General features: G+C 36.2%; 1 protein-coding gene across 5 annotated transcripts in view; it reads right to left on the bottom strand.

Annotated features, from left to right (window-relative positions):
• The window catches only part of Macrod2 (mono-ADP ribosylhydrolase 2), a 2207522-nt gene that overhangs the window by 900102 nt on the left and 1287385 nt on the right, over window positions 1-20035 (bottom strand). For all 5 annotated transcript variants that reach the window (XM_045156295.1, XM_045156298.1, XM_045156294.1 and 2 more), the window contains exon 6: window positions 10364-10485. In XM_045156295.1, the coding sequence (XP_045012230.1) occupies window positions 10364-10485 (122 nt within the window). The remainder of the gene's footprint in view (window positions 1-10363; window positions 10486-20035) is intronic.

The raw sequence follows: 20035 nt of genomic DNA, 5'->3' as shown, positions 1-20035 counted from the left end.
AGATAAAGTTAAGTTAGTTTGAAAAGGACAAATTATTGTAGTCTCATTTGTGGTTCATCATTTTATATAGTTACATTAAATCATGTGTATCTATACAAAATGAAGTAAATCTTTCTAATGCAAGAAAGTGGACAAATGGGAGGAGAGAGGGGTGAAAAAATTAAAGGTATATGGGCTATGGGGAAATATGCTCAATGCACAATTCATATCAATTTTATCTTCTCCTAATCAAATTGCTTACCTCCAATTGTGCCTTGTAGTCCAGGAAAAATTTTATAGACTTCCAAACTTAGAAGGTTAACTCTCTTAAACTTGCATAATTAATGAAAGTTTAGTGCTATTACATCTTTGAAAACATCAGGAAAGGAAACACAATATTGTGATACAATTTCTTCGCTACCTGAGCATTATATTAACTCTGCAATGCCATTCATTTTATAGGTTATATGCTAGCTGCATTAACTGCTACCTTTATGGCATCCATATTATAAAATGCTTAAATCCAAGAAGAGGAGAACTTGAATATCTTAGTTCAGAAATAATAAATGTGAGTGTTGCTAGGCATGGTAGAGCACAACTTTAACCCCCAGTACTTGGGAGGCAGAGGTAGGAGGATCATTATGAGTTTGAGGCTGGTCTGGGACTGTAGAGTGAGTTACAGTTTAGCATGGCCTCGAGTGAGACCCCACCAAGACAAAAAAAAAAAAAAAATCAAAACAATAAAATAAATAAAAACTGTGGGTATTCTGTGTTTAGCATTTCCAATATAGTTCTGTCATATTAGCAACAATATATAACCTAAACCAATGATTGTCAACTTTTCTAGATTCATCCTCTACTTTTTATAACAAATATTTCATAAAACCAACTGGTGGCACTGAAATCATATCTATAAATATTAAAGCTTCATGAATGAAATAGAAGATGTCAACATCCCCCTCATATCAGCCCTGAACTCATAGAACCAATGAATACTGGCAGGACCAAACCTCACTTGTCCAAAACGTGCAATGCGCTGGTGACACCTGCCATGGGTGGCCTTGACATCAGTGACATTTTTTTTTTTCAGATTCTCTTGAACAAGTTCTAAGAAAACTAAGCTTAGTTCCCTTAATTTTCATGGTAATCCAGTATATATCGATGGTAGAAACAGTTATGTGTCTTTGGTTTATATTTTAACATATAACTTTTGACAGAACCTTAAAAACATTGTGTGGGAGGGGTCAGCTTCAGACACACTTGGCCAGCCCAGAGGTTGAAGCATTGTTATCTCTGCTCACAAAAGGCTAGTGACACATTCCAGTTTCTATTTCCCAAAACACTTGCAAAAGGTGCTTTTTTGGAAAGCAGTACTGCCCCAAGGAGAGCCACACCAGTTTGTAGGGGCCACAAACAAGGCAGCAAAGCACCAAAGAGGAGCACAGTGCCTAAGCCATATTGTTGAGACCCCTCAGTTTAAATCCTACTTTTTATTTATTTATTTATTTATTTATTTATTTATTTATTTATTTATTTATTTTGGTTTTTAGAGCTCAGGCTGGCCTAGAACTCACTATGTAGTCTCGAACTCATAGCAATCCACCTAACCCTGCCTCCCCAGTGCTGGGATTAAAGGTGTGTGCCACCACACCAGGCTTCTACTTTTTTTTTTTTTTTCTTTTGGCCTTCAGGTAATTCCTGTGAACATTTTTTCTTTCAGTCCTTCTGGTTTGTATTCCTCATTTATACAAAGGAAGAAATTACCTCATAATCAAAACTGTTTGGGGGATTGAATGAGACATAGAATGTGGCATAAAGTGAGAGTTCAGAAATATTGGTCATTCACAGTATTCTATTTCATTGTTTCATTCTTATTTCCTTCACTCTGATGTAAATCATCCTTCTGGTATAGCCACCGGAAGACATCAATCGTGAAGTATCTGAACATAAGAGCTTGGGTGGAATTACTAGCTGTATACTTCCTATTGTGACATGTCTTTCCTTTCTGTTGCCTTTGTTTGGGCACTTGTCATTGCCAATAATAATAACCTGGTGAGAATATTATCATTAACCAATTCTGCACCTACTGCCCAAAAGGAAGATGCTAAGATGAAAGTAGGGAAAGTAGGGTAAGGAGCTGTCTTTATTTTTGTCCTGTTTCTCTACTTGGGCTACATCAAAGAAACAGACAAACAGGAAGAGAATTTGAAAAACAAATGAGACAGAGTATAGGAATGCACTGTTGTTTGTAGACTATAAAGTCAAGACCAAATGTAAGAATACTTCTCTTGTAATTGATTAGTAGTGTCTTTATTCAGACAGTTATTAAAAACCCAACCAGGAAAGACAGTGAGTCTTGGTATCGTCTTTTATAAATGAAACAGTGGAGAAAAAAGACAAGACATTACATAAAAAGAAAGTGGAAAGGAAGATCAAACACATAGCTCTGGAAGAAAAACAAAGGTTCCTCAAAAAAAAGGTTCCTGGAGATGAAGAGCTGGCTGGCAAATGGCAACATCATGTTAGGTACAAGGAGCAGAGGCAACAAATTAGAGGTTAGCTTTATAAGGCTGCAAAAGTCTTCTTGAATAGGGGACTGCATTGATTGATGTGGCCTGTAATGGAAGCTCAGATAATGAAATAAAACCAACATTTAAGAATTTCAGTCTGAGAACTCATTGCCATGGAAACCCTCTCAGAAGGGAACTTGTATAATAAAATAAGATTCACTTCACTACGCCTTAAAATGAAAACCTACACTAGAGTGAAACAAACACAGAATTCCAGTTACTGCTGCAATGCCTAGAGGTAGCATCGAAGGTTCAGGTCTATCTTCTTTCACACTAAAATCTATTCCTTCCCAAGATCATGGGCAGAGCAACATTGAGCGCTAAGGAATGTCTACTGGCACTGAGCTGCTATGGCCAATAAAATTTCTAATTTTTGTTGGTTGGGCCTAACAAATTATCTACAATAATACTCTTAGAAATTGCATCTGTATATATTATCATAACAAATATCTCAATTACAGCCATATTTCAGTTGTTAGCAATACCTCATGGGGAAATACATTCAATGGTATGTAAAATTGGCTTATATTCAGATTATAATCTTTCCATTCTATTAAGAAAACATCTATTTTCTTATTACATGTTGTCACTCAACTATATAAACTGAGTACACTCTATTTCATGGTTATCCACTAAGTGCCTAATATCACCTAATATCATAAATGTGACTGTATGTTTTTAATGAATGCTGAGGGGAGAAATCACTGAGGTCCTTCTGGGATTGCATGGATTAGGTTCTTTAGAATGAGCCTGATGATCGAAACATTTGCCATGAAACAATTTAAGAAGACACTAAAATAGAGTCCAGGAATGACTTGGAAACAATTCCTATACAATATTTCTAAGTTTAAAAACTTAAAGGTAGAATGCTATATAAGGCAATATTTACTCTGTCTGGTACATCAGCATTTAGTGGTAACAGATACAATATAATTTTTTCTTTTATTTATAATTACTTGCCTAGTGGGAGTCTTTCCCTTCTTTTCTTTTTTTTAAAATTTTTATTTATTTATTTATTTGAGAGCGACAGACACAGAGAGAAAGACAGATAAAGGGAAAGAGAGAGAATGGGCGCGCCAGGGCTTCCAGCCTCTGCAAACGAACTCCAGACGCATGCACCCCCTTGTGCTTCTGGCTAACGTGGGACCTGGGGAACCGAGCCTCGAACCGAGGTCCTTAGGCTTCACAGGCAAGCACTTAACCACTAAGCCATCTCTCCAGCCCCGCTTCTTTTCTTTACTATTGCATTCATCTCACTTACCCCTGAGGTATTCTCCAAGATTTTATCAAAATGGCGATGAAAGCTGTAAGAATCAATATGGAGTCACTTGTGTCAACTCTAACAAAGAACAAATGAAGCCTGAAGATTATGGAGTAAAGATGCTCATGCACAGTGCTTGGTTGTAACCTTATAGCAGACACATTTCATGAGGGCTACACCAGCCTTACACAAAAAGGACGTCTGCCATGACCTCTGCCTAGCAACTATCTATTCTACACTGGACTAACACCACATTTGTTATTAGTATTTTGGTCATGTTTTACCATCTGGAAGTTTGCAGTATTACTTATTTTGTCTTTAAAAAGGGTTCCACATTACAACCTCCTTGAATGTGCTTATTATTTACTATGACATAGGTATCTCCACTGTATTGATATTCAATTCTTAAATACTGTTGATCTTTGGAGAATTTCCTTTTCATTGTTCTTTAGGATGATAATACATAATGTCCATGTATATGCGTTAGGCAGTACATAGTCAAAAGGATATTGTGTACTTGTATGGTTTTAATATTCTCAGGACATGGTATTATTCTAAAATCAAAGTAACTCAGCAGCTTGATTGCACTAGCCAGGTGATTCCTTGCCCAGGATTTATGTGTATGTGCATTAGAATAATGTGATGCTAAGAACTGTTTTATTCTATGTTTAACATTCACAAGATTTTTTTACGGAAAAAATACACTCACATGAGTTTTGCTTTTATCATTTTACCTGTCCCAATATCCAAGGTTTTTAATTTTGTTTTTGATACATGTGTACATGTGTATGCTTTGTGTGTGTGTATGTGTGTGTGTGTGTGTGGTGTGCTGGGGTGTGTGAGGCAATGTGTGTGTGGTCTATGAACACTTGTAGAGGCCATAATAAAGTGTTAGATGTTCTCTCCCATCACAAATTTGTCTATTTTTTGAAATGGACACTCTTCCTCAACTGGAATTTCTATTTTAGGTCAGCCACCCTCAGGGATTCTCCAGTCAACATGCCATGCAGTACCGAATGATGTGTGTCCATCCCTATTTTTCCATGTCTACACCCACCTTTATCCCTGGGTACTGAGGAACTGAATTCAGGGTGACTAAGGGCCCCTCTGGCCCTCATGTTTAAGCAGTAGCTTCTCTTATACATTGAACCATCTTCACATCCCTGAAGTCCTGGTATTTTTTTTTTCTAACAAATCATCCACTTTAAGATTTTGCCTAGATCAGAAGTAGAAATCTCAAGGCTCTCAAGAGTGTATGCAAAAATTAATTTTTGCATTCTTAAATTTTACCCAGGTTAAACTCATATTTGCAAAAAAAAATTCAGAATTATATTTGGATTTACATTGGAAAAAATAAACAAATGATGTAGGCCTAAGAAGCATGAAAAATTGGTTAGATTTTATTTTCATGTAAAACCCTTTATGGTTAGAAGGACAATCTTTGTTTGTTTGTATTTTAAAGTAGGGTTTTGCTCCAGTCCAGGCTGACCTGGAATTCACTATGTATTTACTATTCAGGATGGCCTCAAGCTCATGACAATCCTCCTACCTCTGCCTCCCAAGTTCTGGGATTAAAGGTGTGCACCACCACACTGGGCAAAAAGGACAATCTTTATTATAACCCTAAACTTAACTATTCCCTGCCATCAATATGTTTGAATTAGATTATCACTATATGAAGGAAGTATCTACCTAAACATGAGTCATTTGATTATTTATCTTTTAGCGTATACATGATGGACTCAGCAAACATAGTGGTATGTAGTGAGGAAAAATGCTATTTCAAAGAATGTCTACAGGAAAGAAATGTAAAGAATTTTCTTCCTCAAATTAAAAAAAAAGTAATTGTTTCATAGTGGATATTTTAATCTACAACATATCCAATGACCTATATCACTACCTTAATACTAGACAATTATAAATATAATATTTCCTTTTTATTTTTTTAAAAATTTATCTCCTTAGAAAAAACTGGAAGGTAAGCTAAATTAACTTATCATATACTCTGTAGTTGGTTCCTGGAGACCTCCCTTTATATTCTCTTCTAGCTCTCCTCTTTCCCCAATCTTAGGTTCCAAATAAAATTATTCCCTCTTTATCCTACCAAAGTGAAAAGGTATTTGATAATTCCCTTCTAATGTTATGTGCATTTTCATTTAAAAGAAGATTATGGAGAAAAAAATAATACATGACTATCATGAGTTATTTGTTAAGTATGAGATTTCTGATAATTGTGGGAAGATATTTTAAAACTGATAAGATAAATGTATAACACCCTTAAGTCTTGCAGCAAACATGATGAGCTAGCTTGAGACAATCATTATATTCTACATGCCTTAGGAGATATGTGATATGTTCTTGACACCAACCATGTGTGGTGGGGGTGGGGTGGGGATGAGTGGGTGGGTGGTTTTACCTGTAACCGAATATCAAAAATCTATTCATTCAGTAAAAATTTTAAAAATACAGATTGGGACCCTCCCAACCTACAAGGGACCAAGAATAACTTAAATATTTGTCCAATAATAAATTTAATAGCTGGTTGGTAATTTTTTTTTCTGCTCAAATTAAACTAAAGACCTTATGATCCTAGTGGATCCCTATGCTTTCCTGTGTGCTGTGCAGAAATGAATTTGCAATATTAACCATTATATTATAAATGATTAGGAATAAGATCACATTTACTAGCAAATGTTAGCAATAGTTTTAATTCCTTAAATATGACATGCTAATGTGAATATACCTTACAATAATTAATTCTGGAGTATTATCAATAAATAACATAGCATAGGTCAACAAGTCCGGTATTCAGAATATTAATAAAATTATATTAATAACAATATACATTTCTAGGTTTCCAAGTAATAATGTATGAAAACAATTTATACTAAAATATAAAAATTTGCAGTTTTACAGAGAATTTAGTTTCCTGCCATTTATGCATTATGCATTATCTCAATGGATACCTGCAAGAAACTCATGAGTTGGATAGGTGTAAGATAACAGTAGAAATTCACCAATTATATCAGGAAATGGAGGCTATAAAATGTTCACATTATTTTTCCATGTTCACAAAGTAATAGCTGGAACAACAAATATTAAGCCTTTCTTGTATATGGATTATAGGAAATTTGCCTTGACATACATAAGCTGAAGTTGAACTTATTTTCTATCTAAATAGCCATGCTAATCATAGCAATGACGCTAACACATGTCCTGTGGTAAATCTATATAATACAAGCTATAGAACAGAAAATGTGACTTGGGCTGGAGAGATGGTTCAGCAGTTAAGGCACTTGTCTACAAGGCTTAATGACCTGAGTTTGATTCCCTGGTAACCAATTAAAGACAGATGCACAAAATGCACATGCATCTGGAGTTAGTTTACAGAGGCTGGAGGCCCTGGTATGCCCATTCTCTCATTTCTGTCTCTTCTGTCTCTCTCTGCTTGAAAATAAGAAATAAATAAACGCTTTTAAATGTAATGGGTCAGAATTGCTCATGTCAGAAGATTCTATTCCCCCTGAAAATAATCATAATTTCATGACATTTTATAGTGTAATTCTTTGTTTAGTGATGGTAAAGAACATAACATATGTCAGAAGTAGAGAGAATCATTTTTCCTCTACATAAATAAAAAAGCAAAAGAAAAGAAGGGGATGTAGGAACTAAATGAAGAAAAGAGGGAAGGTAAGGAATAACACAAAGATGCAAAAATTGTTTTATGGATAAGGGGCAAGGAAATTGATGGCAACACCAGTCAACCATGTAAGAACATGGTGCTGATTTAACTAGACATTTCACTTTATATCAAATAGATATTTTTCTTCTTCATTTGTATTTCCCAATATTAAAATAAATTCTTCTCACTGATGCCTGATAATTTTACTAAATTAACATATAATTATTCCTATATAATCATCATCAACAAGATTACACTCAATCTAGTCCTGATTCCATATTCAGGATTACTAGAGTAATGTTTTAGCATACAACTTTGACAATAATCATGTAAAGACTAATAGGCTATAAAACAGGCTTACAAATAAAGTTTTCTTGTTTCAATCAAAGCCACTATGTTTGGGTATCACATCCGGTTAATTGTTGCTACTTAGGTTAAACAATGTGTTGCTTGGACAGATCTTGGTCACTTCCCCCAGTCGCCTATGTAGCGCCTTCTGGCACTAGACACGCTGACTGTCTGGGGACTGACTCTCTCCTGGCTTCCAGCCATGTCATTCCATTTTACGTGTCAGCTGCGTATGGAGTCTTCAGCAATAGGGTCTTACCACTGGCCTTTGGTGGGTCATCAATTACTCTGACAGAAGTCTGTCATTGTTTTGGGAAACCTTGTAGGTTTCTTTGCTCAAAAGCTCATTGTGGAATGTAGGCCCAAGCTGGAAGTGGGGGTTACAGGTCAGTGTCCACTAAGAAATTGAGGAAAAAGATAACTAATATACAAGAGTTAGAGAGAAGAGAGATAGAGGGGAGAGGGGGAGGGAGGGAAGATGTAGGAGATTTAGGTCAGTCTTGATCCTACCCTCTCCAGTGTCTTGTGGTTCATGTGTTTCCTGTAAGGGACTAGTGAAGGTTCAGTCATTTGGTCTGTCTTTTAGGAAGTAGAATTTTATGGTACCATTGCCGTTTGGGTCCGGATTACTGTTTTCCACCCTTTGATTCCCTCCCCGCCCTCCCATCCATCTTATTGTCTAGTCCATGAGGTACTTGCTGGGTATGTAAGGCATCTTGGGCAAATTCAGGTTAGGTGTTGCAGATGAGTGAGACTATGTGTCGATTTTTTTTCTGTGATTGGGTAAGTTCGCTGAGAATGATCTGTTCCAGGTACACAGCCATGGTGAGGAATCAATTGCTCTTGATTTGGCTAACTGATCCACTCAGTGGTACTAGACCCTTAGCTGGAGCTGGGAAACAAGTCAGAACCATACCCAAACACAAGCCCACTCTACAATATCAAGCTACCATCAATCACGGGGTATAAGAGGGCCTACACCTATCAAACTGTCTATCAAAAAAGTAAGTGTTATCTCAATTTTCTGGGTGCTAACTCACTCTCCGTTGGAGAATCTGCTTCTCTTTTCCAGATAGATGCAGATCCTAAGAAGAGAGCTGCCCCAACATACCTCAGAAGGGGCCCAACTGAAACTAAGGACAACTGGCGAAATAAGCAAGGGTGATGTTTTCCTGTGAACTGGATACCAGCACAAAGGGGAAGGAGATCAATGCAGAGAAAAATCAACTCCTACCAAATCAGAGAGCCAGAGCCTCAGAGGCCCCCAACACCTCAGCACTGAAGCAGACCAAAAATGAACCCAACATGGCTCAGGGAAATCTTGCGGAAGAGGGGGCGGAAAGAATGTCAGAGTTACATGTTGGGTCATGATTTTCAGAGACATTTATCATACTAATAACTGGGGGCTAACTCCACAATGCACGACCCATTTTCAATAATAAGGAGGGTCTAATGGGAGGGGGTAGATCACAGATGAGCCTAAACAATGGTACCAAACTGCCTGTATTTACTGAAAAGAAAACTAATAAATTAAATTTAAAAAAAAAAATTAAAAAAAAATATTTTTAAAAAGAAAAAAAAAAAAAAAAGGCTAGACGTGGGCTGGAGAGATGGCTTAGCAGTTAAGTGCTTGCCTGTGAAGCCTAAGGACCCCGGTTCGAGGCTCGGTTCCCCAGGACCCACGTTAGCCAGATGCAGTGGCTGGAGGCCCTGGCGTGCCTGTTCTCAATCTCTCTCTCTCTGTCACTCTCAAATAAATAAATAAAAAATGAACAAAAAAATTAAAAAAAAAAAAAAAAAAAAAAAAAAAAAGCCACTATGTTACAATGAAAAAAGGCTCTTGATAATTACAGTTGTGCTTAAAGTACAGCTACAATCTGGGGGTTTTCAACTTGTATGTAATTCTCAATGTTTATCCTTGCAAACAGTTAAACCACCATTTGTGTGAACTCCTAAGCAGGTTTTAGTCAGCCTGCTCAGATGTCAAGTGTGACTTTTTCTGACCCTTCAGAAAGGTTATAATCTATGTGGGGGAAAAAATGAAATCTTAGAGATTCTGGCTAAATTAACTTAGTATAGGGCAAATTAACTTACTATTGGGTATTTACAATCAATTACTCCCACAGTTTTATTTTCATGGTGTAATTTAGTTGTAATAAATTTAAGACATGGTGCAAAAGAAAAACAGGTGGATAAATATCTCCAAATCTCTCCTTCATCTCAACCTACTGCTAAGAAAGTAGATTAGATCCACATTTTCTGAATTTCTCTGCCTAAACTGATAAGATTTAAAAGGGATATGTTATAGCAAGCTTAAAGATTACTAGTTTATAAATAGTATAGTGAATCTAAAATAATAACAACTTTCAGGTAAAATATACATAGAATAAATTTTTGCAAGTGAGTTATTTGTGAAGCTACATATATAAAAAATGTACAATTTTGTGATTAATCCAACATTGGCTATTATTCTTCTGTAAAATCTGAAAAAGAATGGAATATAAGGAACACACAAGTACTCACAACGGATCTGATGTTATTATCTTTCACCAGCTTCAGAGATGATTGATAGCAACTTGCAAGGTCTTCCTTGTGGGAGCCATTAATATGGCCTCTGGCGATTGGCCCTACCGTGTGGATGACATCTGTAAATGCAAAAGGAAGGAAAACTCGGATCAGCAAAGCATTTTTCACTTTTCACATAATTGGTATTTTATTTGTTTTAGGTATTTGTGTTGGGGCCTGGAGATGAGTAAGCTGAGAAATAGTGGTGATGCAAATGTTTCCTTGGCAAGAGGTTTCAGATAGCCTAGCCTATTTAGGCAGGCCCCTTCCAAAGAAGATAATAGTCCAAATTCCCTACTGGTGATCCATGGTTATTGATCATATCTAAGTAAGACAGCATGAAGAATGAGATGTGCATAACTGATACCCTGACAGAGGACAAAACTTTGGTGGGGTATAAACTGAGGAATAATCGCTTATAAAATAAGCATCAGTATTGACATGGGGTGGAAGAGCAAATGCTAGCCATAAATTATCTTGTAAACATGACAAATTCAGGCATTACTCACTATAAAGAGGAGTGAGTTTCTGCAAAAAAAAAGACCTCCAAGATAATTTTTCATAATTATAATTATCCTGAAGTGAGTTAGTTCAAAATATTGCTATTATATAATACTCAAAAGCATGAGGTATTCTAGGAGTAATAGTGTATAAACATTGTAATTGGTTATTAATAGCCTATTTATTATATTAAACTCTTACAAAACAACAGTTTCCAACCCCTGTTTATATCTGAAAACACAATTTATTATTTTTCATGGAAATTAAACCCTTGTGATATTTTAAATTTTCCTACACATACATAAATTTTGGAAGAGGCACTCAGGATTAAACTCAGAATCTTATGTGTGACAGTTAAACATGTTACCACTTTATCTAAACCTCCATTTCTCACATTCTTAAATTTTTAAATTCTGGAGCATAAGAGACTAAAATTATCCTCATTTTAAAGTCAAAGATTAGAGCTAAAAATTTAATTCTAATTACTTAAAATACCTTGTAATTTTTGCTTCCTATTTTTAAATGTAAATTGGGCAATTATGACATTTCACTGGTATAAGTTATAAGAACTAATCATCTTTGATTAAAGACAAAATCTTTGTATTATTGGAATATTATAGTAAAATGAAATTATTTGCTTTGGCTAATCAGTACCACATAATTTAAACAAGAATAAAAATAAGAGTGCTTTTCAAAAACAAGGACATAGCATACTTGAAATTATACAGCTTAAATTGTAGCCCACAGATCACTAAAGGGTAAAACAAAACAAAACAAAACAAAAAATGTCAGTTGCCTGTTAAATGCAGTAAATAGTATTTGAAATTTGAGAAAACCCCTAAAGCACTGGTTTCTGAAACAATATTTAAACTCTTGCCAGTCAATATTAAACATGATGTCTTAAGATCAAAGTAAGCAGACAACTTTCACTGTTGAGGTCATGCAGTTGTTATTGCACAGGGGGTCCTGGTTCTCATTGTGATGGGAGCAGCTGGAGCACAGCAAAGTGGGTAAAGCACAGTATGAAATACTTTAGGAAATAAGATTTCTATCTCCTATGTAAGAAATGTTCATAGGAAGCTGATATATTATTTTCTGTTTTTAAATAAATGCTAGAACACATGAGGAAGGGAGATTCTTCATTAGGTAGCCTCTGGTTGAGACTTGTTTGCACCCAGCTATACTACTTCAAAGCCTTTAATACAAAGAAATAAGGGGAAGCAGCCAACCCACAGTGGAGCACTGGGGAGAAGGTTCAGTGAGTAAAGTACTTGCCACTGAGGTTGATCCCCAGCACCCATGTCAGATGCTTGGCATAGGGGCACCTGACTATAATTATAGCACAGAGGAGGAAGAGACAAAGAATAACTGGGGCTCAGTGGCTGGCTAGTCTATCTAAATTGGTGAGCTCTGGGCTTAGCAAGAGACCCTGTCTGAAAGAAAAAGGTGAAGATTAACTAAGGAACACATGTGACCTGAGCCTCTGGCCTCCACACCTACATGCACAAATGTGCATGCACACATATGAACATGCAAACAAACATGCATATTGCATGCACACACCACACCTATACAAATATGCAGCAAATAAACAAAAATAAAATGTAAATAACTACACAGTGTGTATAGTCACATATGAGTTTAAAGATCAACTTAAATATAGCAATCCTTAGATGAAAAGAAGCCAAATTTTCTTTTAGCCTAGTTTAGGTCTTTTCTGGGCCTTCAGTATTCCATACTGACTTTCAAGTATGCAAAACAAGGGTAGAGGATGCTCTGTTCACTTAACACATTGGCCTCTTGGTTACTGTATTTTATATATACACTGTACCACAAATGACCAAGATCACAAATTAATCCCTGGGAAATGTCATTCTATGGTCATTTTTTTTTTTTTTGGTTTATTTTTATGTACTTATTTGAGAGCGACAGACAAAGAGGCAGAGAGAGAGAAAGAGAGAGAGTGGGCGTGCCAGGGCCTCCAGCCACTGCAGATGAATTCCAGATGTGTGCGCCCCCTTGTGCATCTGGCTAACGTGGGTCCTGGGGAATCGAGACTCGAACCTGGGTCCTTAGGCTTCACAGGCGAGCGCTTAACCGCTAAGCCATCTCTCCAGCCCTATGGTCATTTTTATATTCTGATTCTCATCATTGATGTTATATCCTCCTTTCCCCACATTCCCTATCATCTCTGTACATCACACACAAAGAAACAATAGGGTGTGCCCATGGTCTTCCCTATGCTGTGCATGGAGAAGATAAAGAAGAATTGCTTATTAGTTGAGGCCAGGAAAGGTATGCTCCTGATTCAGAGAAAAAAGAAAGGGTGAAGAGTATTAGTAGAAAGGAGTGTGGTGGAGGACTGTGTAAGGGAGGCACTAGTAGCAATCATAAAAGCTCTGTCCTGTTTTCTTTAGCTGTCACTGTCTACATAACTTAAATGGAATTTATGAAAAATTATTCCCTGTGTTTCTTCGGTTCTCTATTTCATTTAATAGTCTGAGGACAAATGGCCCATAAATGAGCCTTTTCAATATCAAAATATTGATCTCTGTATTTTATGCTTTACATTAAATTTACAGCATCCAAGATTAACTGTTATTATTGACCAATGCAATAGCCTCCCAGACCCACAAAGCTAGAGGTGAATCAATGTAAGCCTAAAAGGGAAATTTCTTTCATTATTTTAATTGTTCTTGATACAGAAGAGTAATGATTATACCAGGTCCTCTCTTTTCTGTGATAAGTTTATGTCAGGTGGTCTGTTTCTAGTTTCAGCTCCACTTCTGAAGGGTAGTGCCCAGAGAAGTCATTATTTTATTGGTTATTGGTTTATTATTTGTTGGCTTATAAATTGGTTTCCTCATCTATAAAACAGCTGCTTATGTACTCATATCATCTCTCTTTATTATATATCATTATTATTTAGTCTATTTAACTTTTTAAAATTTATTCATATGTGTCAAAATGGGTGCATCAGGGTATCCTGTCACTGTAAATGAACACCAAACAATGTGCCATTTTCTAAGTCTTGCCTTATGTGGATGCTAGTGAGTTGAATCCCTGCAAATAGGCCTTACACGCAAGTGTCTTTAACCACTGATCAATCTCATCAGCCCCAGTATTTAACCTCTTAATGGCAACACAGGTAACACAGAATATCTGGGCACTTATTAAAAAAAAAAAAAAAAAAAAAAAAAAAAAAAAAAAACTTTGACTATGTTAAGTGACCTGAACTTTGACTATACGGATTCTTTTTTTGTATCCTAAATTATAGAAAAAAAAGTCCTCCACAATACCAGTTTTACAATCTAGTGATTGTTTTTCTACTAGAGAAAAATAACTCATAAATTTGTGTACTAATTTACATTTTTATATATAATAGTATCTTCCTAGGGTACATGTGATATAAGAGCCACAGATAATGCTTTAGCTTGCACATGAATTTTGAGTTTGCTGACACAGATAATATACAGAGTAATGCCTGGTATAAAGGTTAGTTATCATTAGTCAAGGAAGCAGCAGCAGCAATATCCCAGGGCTCTTCAACGCATACACAGCCAAGAATTGCCTTGATCACTTCAGCTCTGGTGTACAGAGAACACTGGCCTTCATGTTCCAAGTCTGACAACCAGTCAGAAGCCCTAGAGCCCTCATTTACCACTTAGCTTTGGAAAATGGAGGAAGAAACTCTCTTCTTTGGGTGTCATCCATAAAAGGATGTGTTAGTCATATCTTTTTTTGTTGTTGTGATAAATACTAAGTAAAAAAAAAATACTTAACAGAAGAAAGTTATATTTTGCCTGATGCTTTCAGGGGTTTTAGTGTTTCACTTGCTCCGTTACTATGGGCCTATAGTGAGGCAAAACACCATGGTGGCAAGGAACATGCAAAAGAGGAGACAGCTTACATCATGCCACTAGGAAACAGAAGGAGAAGAGGCAGAGGGCAGGAGAGATAAATCACTAAGGACATGCTTTAGAATTACTTCCTCCAATCAGTCCCAGCCCCTTCATATGTTTTGTCAGTTTCCATTAATGTCTTCAAGTTATAAATCTATCAAAGGATTAATCTCAGGATCTGTTCACTTTCTAAAAGCCAATCAGTCTTCAATACATGAGCTTGTGAGTTATAGTTTTCATTCAAACCATAACAAAATAATTGAAGAGTATTCTTTGTAAATGTCAAGCACATGTTCTTTTTGCAAACCTATCAGGAATTGAGCTATGGATTTTAAATAATCAAGTTAATTACTATCCAAATAAATGAGCATCATCCATGACTCAAGTTTCACAAGCATGATTACATAGTAAAGTATAAGTATTATACCATGCTGTGATATTTAATGAAATGTTAACTTTCTGTTAACACAAAATGACCATATTTTTCTTAAATGTCTATTATTTATCTATAAGTTTTTGCCATAATTGTAATAATCAATTTGAAGTTTGATATCTTAAAGTAACAATGCTTTAACTAATTTATAGAGATGAAAAGAACAATATAAAAATATGATCTAATCTTCCAAGAAACTTAAAGAGGTAGAACAATATATCCAAAAATCACTCATCAATGTGAGGAGATAAAATATCACAGGAACAAGATGGTTATCAAGTAGCATCTTTTAGGATGGCTACATATTAAAAGGAATGGTACATATTTTCATATGTAAGTGTTATATGCTTATTACACATCCTACTACCTGACCCTTATACTTACATATATTCAGAATATGATTATCTAGTGTTGTGTGACAGGTTACTACATAATAATATACTGGTTCAACACAACCATTATCATTTTATCATTTCATTTGATGTTTTGGAGTCAACAGTTCTGACGGAGGTGAGGGCAGGGTAGCTAAGGGGTTTTTCATATGGTTGTAGTTAGTGGTAATTGATGACAGTGGCATATTATAGAAACCAGGGACTGGAGAGGCAGCACTTTCTCCTTCGAGTCCCTGGGATTCTATGAGCTCCTTTGGTTTTGTGCCCAGCAAGCAGCCTCAGACAAGTTTTACTTAAATGACAGCTCGGGGTTACAAAAGCAAGTGCACCAGCAGTATGGCCTTTTATAACAACTCACCTTGGGATTCACACAGCATCACCACTACTATGCTTGTTGCAACTGCCACAAAAACTGCACTTTGTTTCAAGCGCAGGCACATGGTACCCACCTCTTGATGAGATGGGAAGCAAAGCATTTGTGGATGTGTCTTTAAACAGCCACAGTTAGGGACTCCCCAGATACTTGTGAGCTGAGTTTGGGGGAACATGTTTACCAGTTATAAAGTTAGGTAGCAGATAAATCCAAAACCATAATGAAGACTGACATGATTACATTAATGGAGTTCTCAGAGCTATTATCTTAGTATGTCAAGTGCTGGTTTAATAAAAATCAGAGCTAGACAAGGAATCGAATTTAAGATTAATATATTAATTCATTGTATACAAAATCTAATTTGGACATTGTGGCATAATTGTAGCTCCTAGAGAAAATTGCCTGGCTCAGAACTAGTTTTGTTGGTTCTTTTGTCTTGTAATCTAGCAGGAAATGGTAGACACACAAAGGGCAGGCATGGACATGATGGAATTGACAGCATCTTTACTCCCTGGGTACAGTCACAATGATCTCACTCTCATGAAGTGTCAACCTTTGCATTCAAGGAAGGAAAAGCAGCTTTGAGCAAAGAAGCCCTTTTGTATTTCACTCAGGAAAGCCAAGAGAACAGAAATGCAATTTGTACATTTAATCAACATTTCCATTGCAGTCCCTTGAAGAGGTTTGGAAATGAGATGGCAAGCCCTTTCGTGCCTCATCAGACTAGAGTGTGGCAAGACAAATGGAACCTGTTTTTGCTCATCTACTTCTGAAATCAATCAGTTGATAAATCAGCTCTTTTGTTTTGAGGCTATAACCACTCTCTTGTACTCCCTCCTTCCCTCCCAATCCTTTTTTATTCTGGGAAATTAGTCTGAGCTACATAGGAAAAGAAGATAGAATAAAACGTAGTTAGTGAAGGGGGTACATGGAGGAGTTCCTCATCATTTCCAAAAGTGAAAATTGAAAAATGTGTGATCAGAATGCCAATAAATATTGAAAACAGTGGAACTACTTACATAGATTCAATCAGACTTATCCTTGGCAAAACAAATGCAGCTAAAATATTCTGTAAAAATTTATTAGCATAATGAATTAAAAAAAACAAATGAAAGAGTATATATAGGTGGCTCTGATCATTTTCTATTTGAGAAGTGACTGTGCGACATTCAAACTGTTAATGAACAGTCAGACCAAGTGTAGAATCAATTACATGTTGCTTTAATTCACTCCACTACTGTATTCATGAGTATAATCGGTCCATCTAACAGTTTGCATAATGATACAATGCCCTGTCAGTCATATTCAAATTGCATGAATTTTAAGGAGAAAACCAATGCATGGAATTAAATTGGTTTTCTATTCCAGAGATACAACCATAGAAACAAGTACTAAAGGTACTATTTGTAAATCTTACTGACCAATTTGTATGATAAGCACTACCAATCTATGACCTTAAGGAGAATACTTGAAGTTCAGTTGGCAAGATATTGAATTACCACCTGATCTCATTACAAAATAAATGCTGCTTTTTCTTTCCTTATAGGTCAATGTTTTCCTATACAAGTTTTCAAAGCTTGTTTTTATTATATTTCCAGAAATAGCTCATTGTCCCTAAGATATCCCTTTCCAATGTGCCACAGACACCAGCAAGAATATAGTTCAGCTATGCCTTAGAGCATGCTTCTAAATTTGGATTATTCTCATACATTTCTTCAGTTAAATAATGAATTTCTTTCTATTTCCAAAAAGACTTTTTTATTTATTTTTAAATATATTTATTTATTTATTTGCAAACAGAGAGAGATAGAAGAGAGACACAGAGAGAGAATGGGCACGCCAGGGTCTCCAGTCACTGCAAATGAACTCCTGATGCATATGTCACTGTGCACCTGGCTTTATGTGGGTCCTGGGGAATTGAACTCTGGTAGCTAGATTCTGTAGGCAAGCACCTTAATCACTGAGCAATCTCTCCAGCCCTTCATCATTTTTTTTTTATTTTTGAGGGTCTCACTATGTAACATAAACTGGCTGAAAATCATAATCCTCCTGCCTCAGCTTTTGAGGACTGGCATTTCAGGCATGAGCACCATGCCTGGCCACACCTTAACTATTTCTAAGGGCAAAGTTCAGAAGAGTTCTTTGTGCAATTGATATCCAGAACCCTTTTACTCTTACAAAATGGAAATCATATATCCATTAGGCAATTCGCATTTTCCTCACTCCTTTCTCATTCCGGTAACCACCCTCTACTTTGTGCCTTTCTGCTCTGATTCATATTTGCTCATTCTCTCTCTCTTTCCCTCTACTTCCTTCTTTTTTTAAAAATTTTTATTAACATTTTCCATGATTATAAAATATATCCCATGGTAATTCCCTCCCTGCCCACCCCCACACTTTCCCCTTTGGAATTCCAAAAAGACTCTTAATCACCCTTTTTTATTTATTTGAGAGAGATAGAGAGGCAGATAGAGAGAGAAAGAATGGGTGCACCAGGGTCTCTAGCCACTGCAAACAAACTCCAGATGCATGTGCACATAGGCATTTGGGAATTGAACCTAGGTCCTTTGCCTTTGTAGGCAAGTGTACTAACCACTAAGCAATCTCTCCAGCTCATCATCCATTTTTTATCATGTGCTTAAGATAGTGTAGAACTCGCAATGTTATTTTCTAGTATAGATGCCTTTGATTCTATAAGGTGAGTTTTGTTTTTGTTTCAGAAAGTGTTTTTGGTTTACCTCTCTTGCCCTTTTTGGTTCTATACATATTCATTTCTAATATTAAGTAAACAGAAACTAACCAACATTGGCATTTTTCAGCTGATAAACACATATGGAATATACCCACAGATAAACCTTAAAGGTATGCAGCTACCTCCAGTTAAGGGTTGATACTATTTTTACATTAGAATGTGATAGTATTGTCTGTATGGTACATCATATGCTGACAATATGTTTTATGTTTCATTGAGCCCAAAACTATGATGCTTCAAGCTCAGGTTATATTATTCAATTAATTCTAAACAAACATCATTTATATATGTTTATAAAAATAAAGGAAAAAATTCATTTTAAATATTTTCTTAACTTTCTCTCTCCTGACAAAGATCTATTTAACATTAACCTTGCTAAAAAAAATTATAATAAAATAAAAGTTTATTTCACCATTGGAAGAGTATGCTGTTTCATAATGAACCCTTTCACACAGCATTAAAAAATATACATAGGTTGTTGGGCTACAGAGATGTCTTAGCAGTTAAGGCGCTTGCCTGTAAGCTCTAAGGACCTACATTTGACTTGCCAGATGCCACATAAGCCAGACACACAAAGGTGAGGCAAGCACAAAGTCGCACATGCTCAATAGGTAGCACAAGCGTCTGGAGTTCAATTGCAGCGGATGAGGCCCTGGCATGTGCTCTCTCGCTCTCTCTCTCTCTCTCTCTCTCTCTCTCTCTCTCACACACACACACACACACACACACAGAAACACACACTCTGTCTCTCTCCAAAATAAAAAAAGAAAGAAAAAGAAACGCAGGTTGTGATTTGTAAAAATGGATATGTTATAGTGGCTATATAGGGAGTCTTGGAGATTGCATAGGGTATTGGGGGTGTCTGCATTATAATAACTTCCCACAGACAGTGGTCTCAAAGGGGTTGGGGGAAGCTGAATTCTCTGCTAAATTCCAACATTTGACATCATCTTAGAAGGAACTCAAAAATGAACACAGCTTAGAAGGAAGTGAGTCAAAGACATGGCATTTCTAACTGCTTCCATAGTAAGGTGAGAGGAAGGGCATACCCAAGCAGACAGCAAGACTTTCTCAGGGAAAATTATAATAAGCTCCTTGTCCAAGCTTAAGAGATGGGGCAACAACTTAGCCTTTTCAGAGACATGCAAAACCAGGACTTGATTAAAATTCAAAGAAAATTATGTTTAAAAAAATTCACTGAAAATTTAAAACAGGGGTAGTCATGAGTCCTAGGGGTGTAACATCTGCTGATGTCTGGAAAAATGTATATACTATGC

This window comes from Jaculus jaculus, chromosome 8, assembly GCF_020740685.1.
Source record: "Jaculus jaculus isolate mJacJac1 chromosome 8, mJacJac1.mat.Y.cur, whole genome shotgun sequence".
In the NCBI taxonomy this organism is placed as follows: domain Eukaryota; kingdom Metazoa; phylum Chordata; class Mammalia; order Rodentia; family Dipodidae; genus Jaculus; species Jaculus jaculus.
This window is presented reverse-complemented; position numbering and strand designations above follow the sequence as displayed.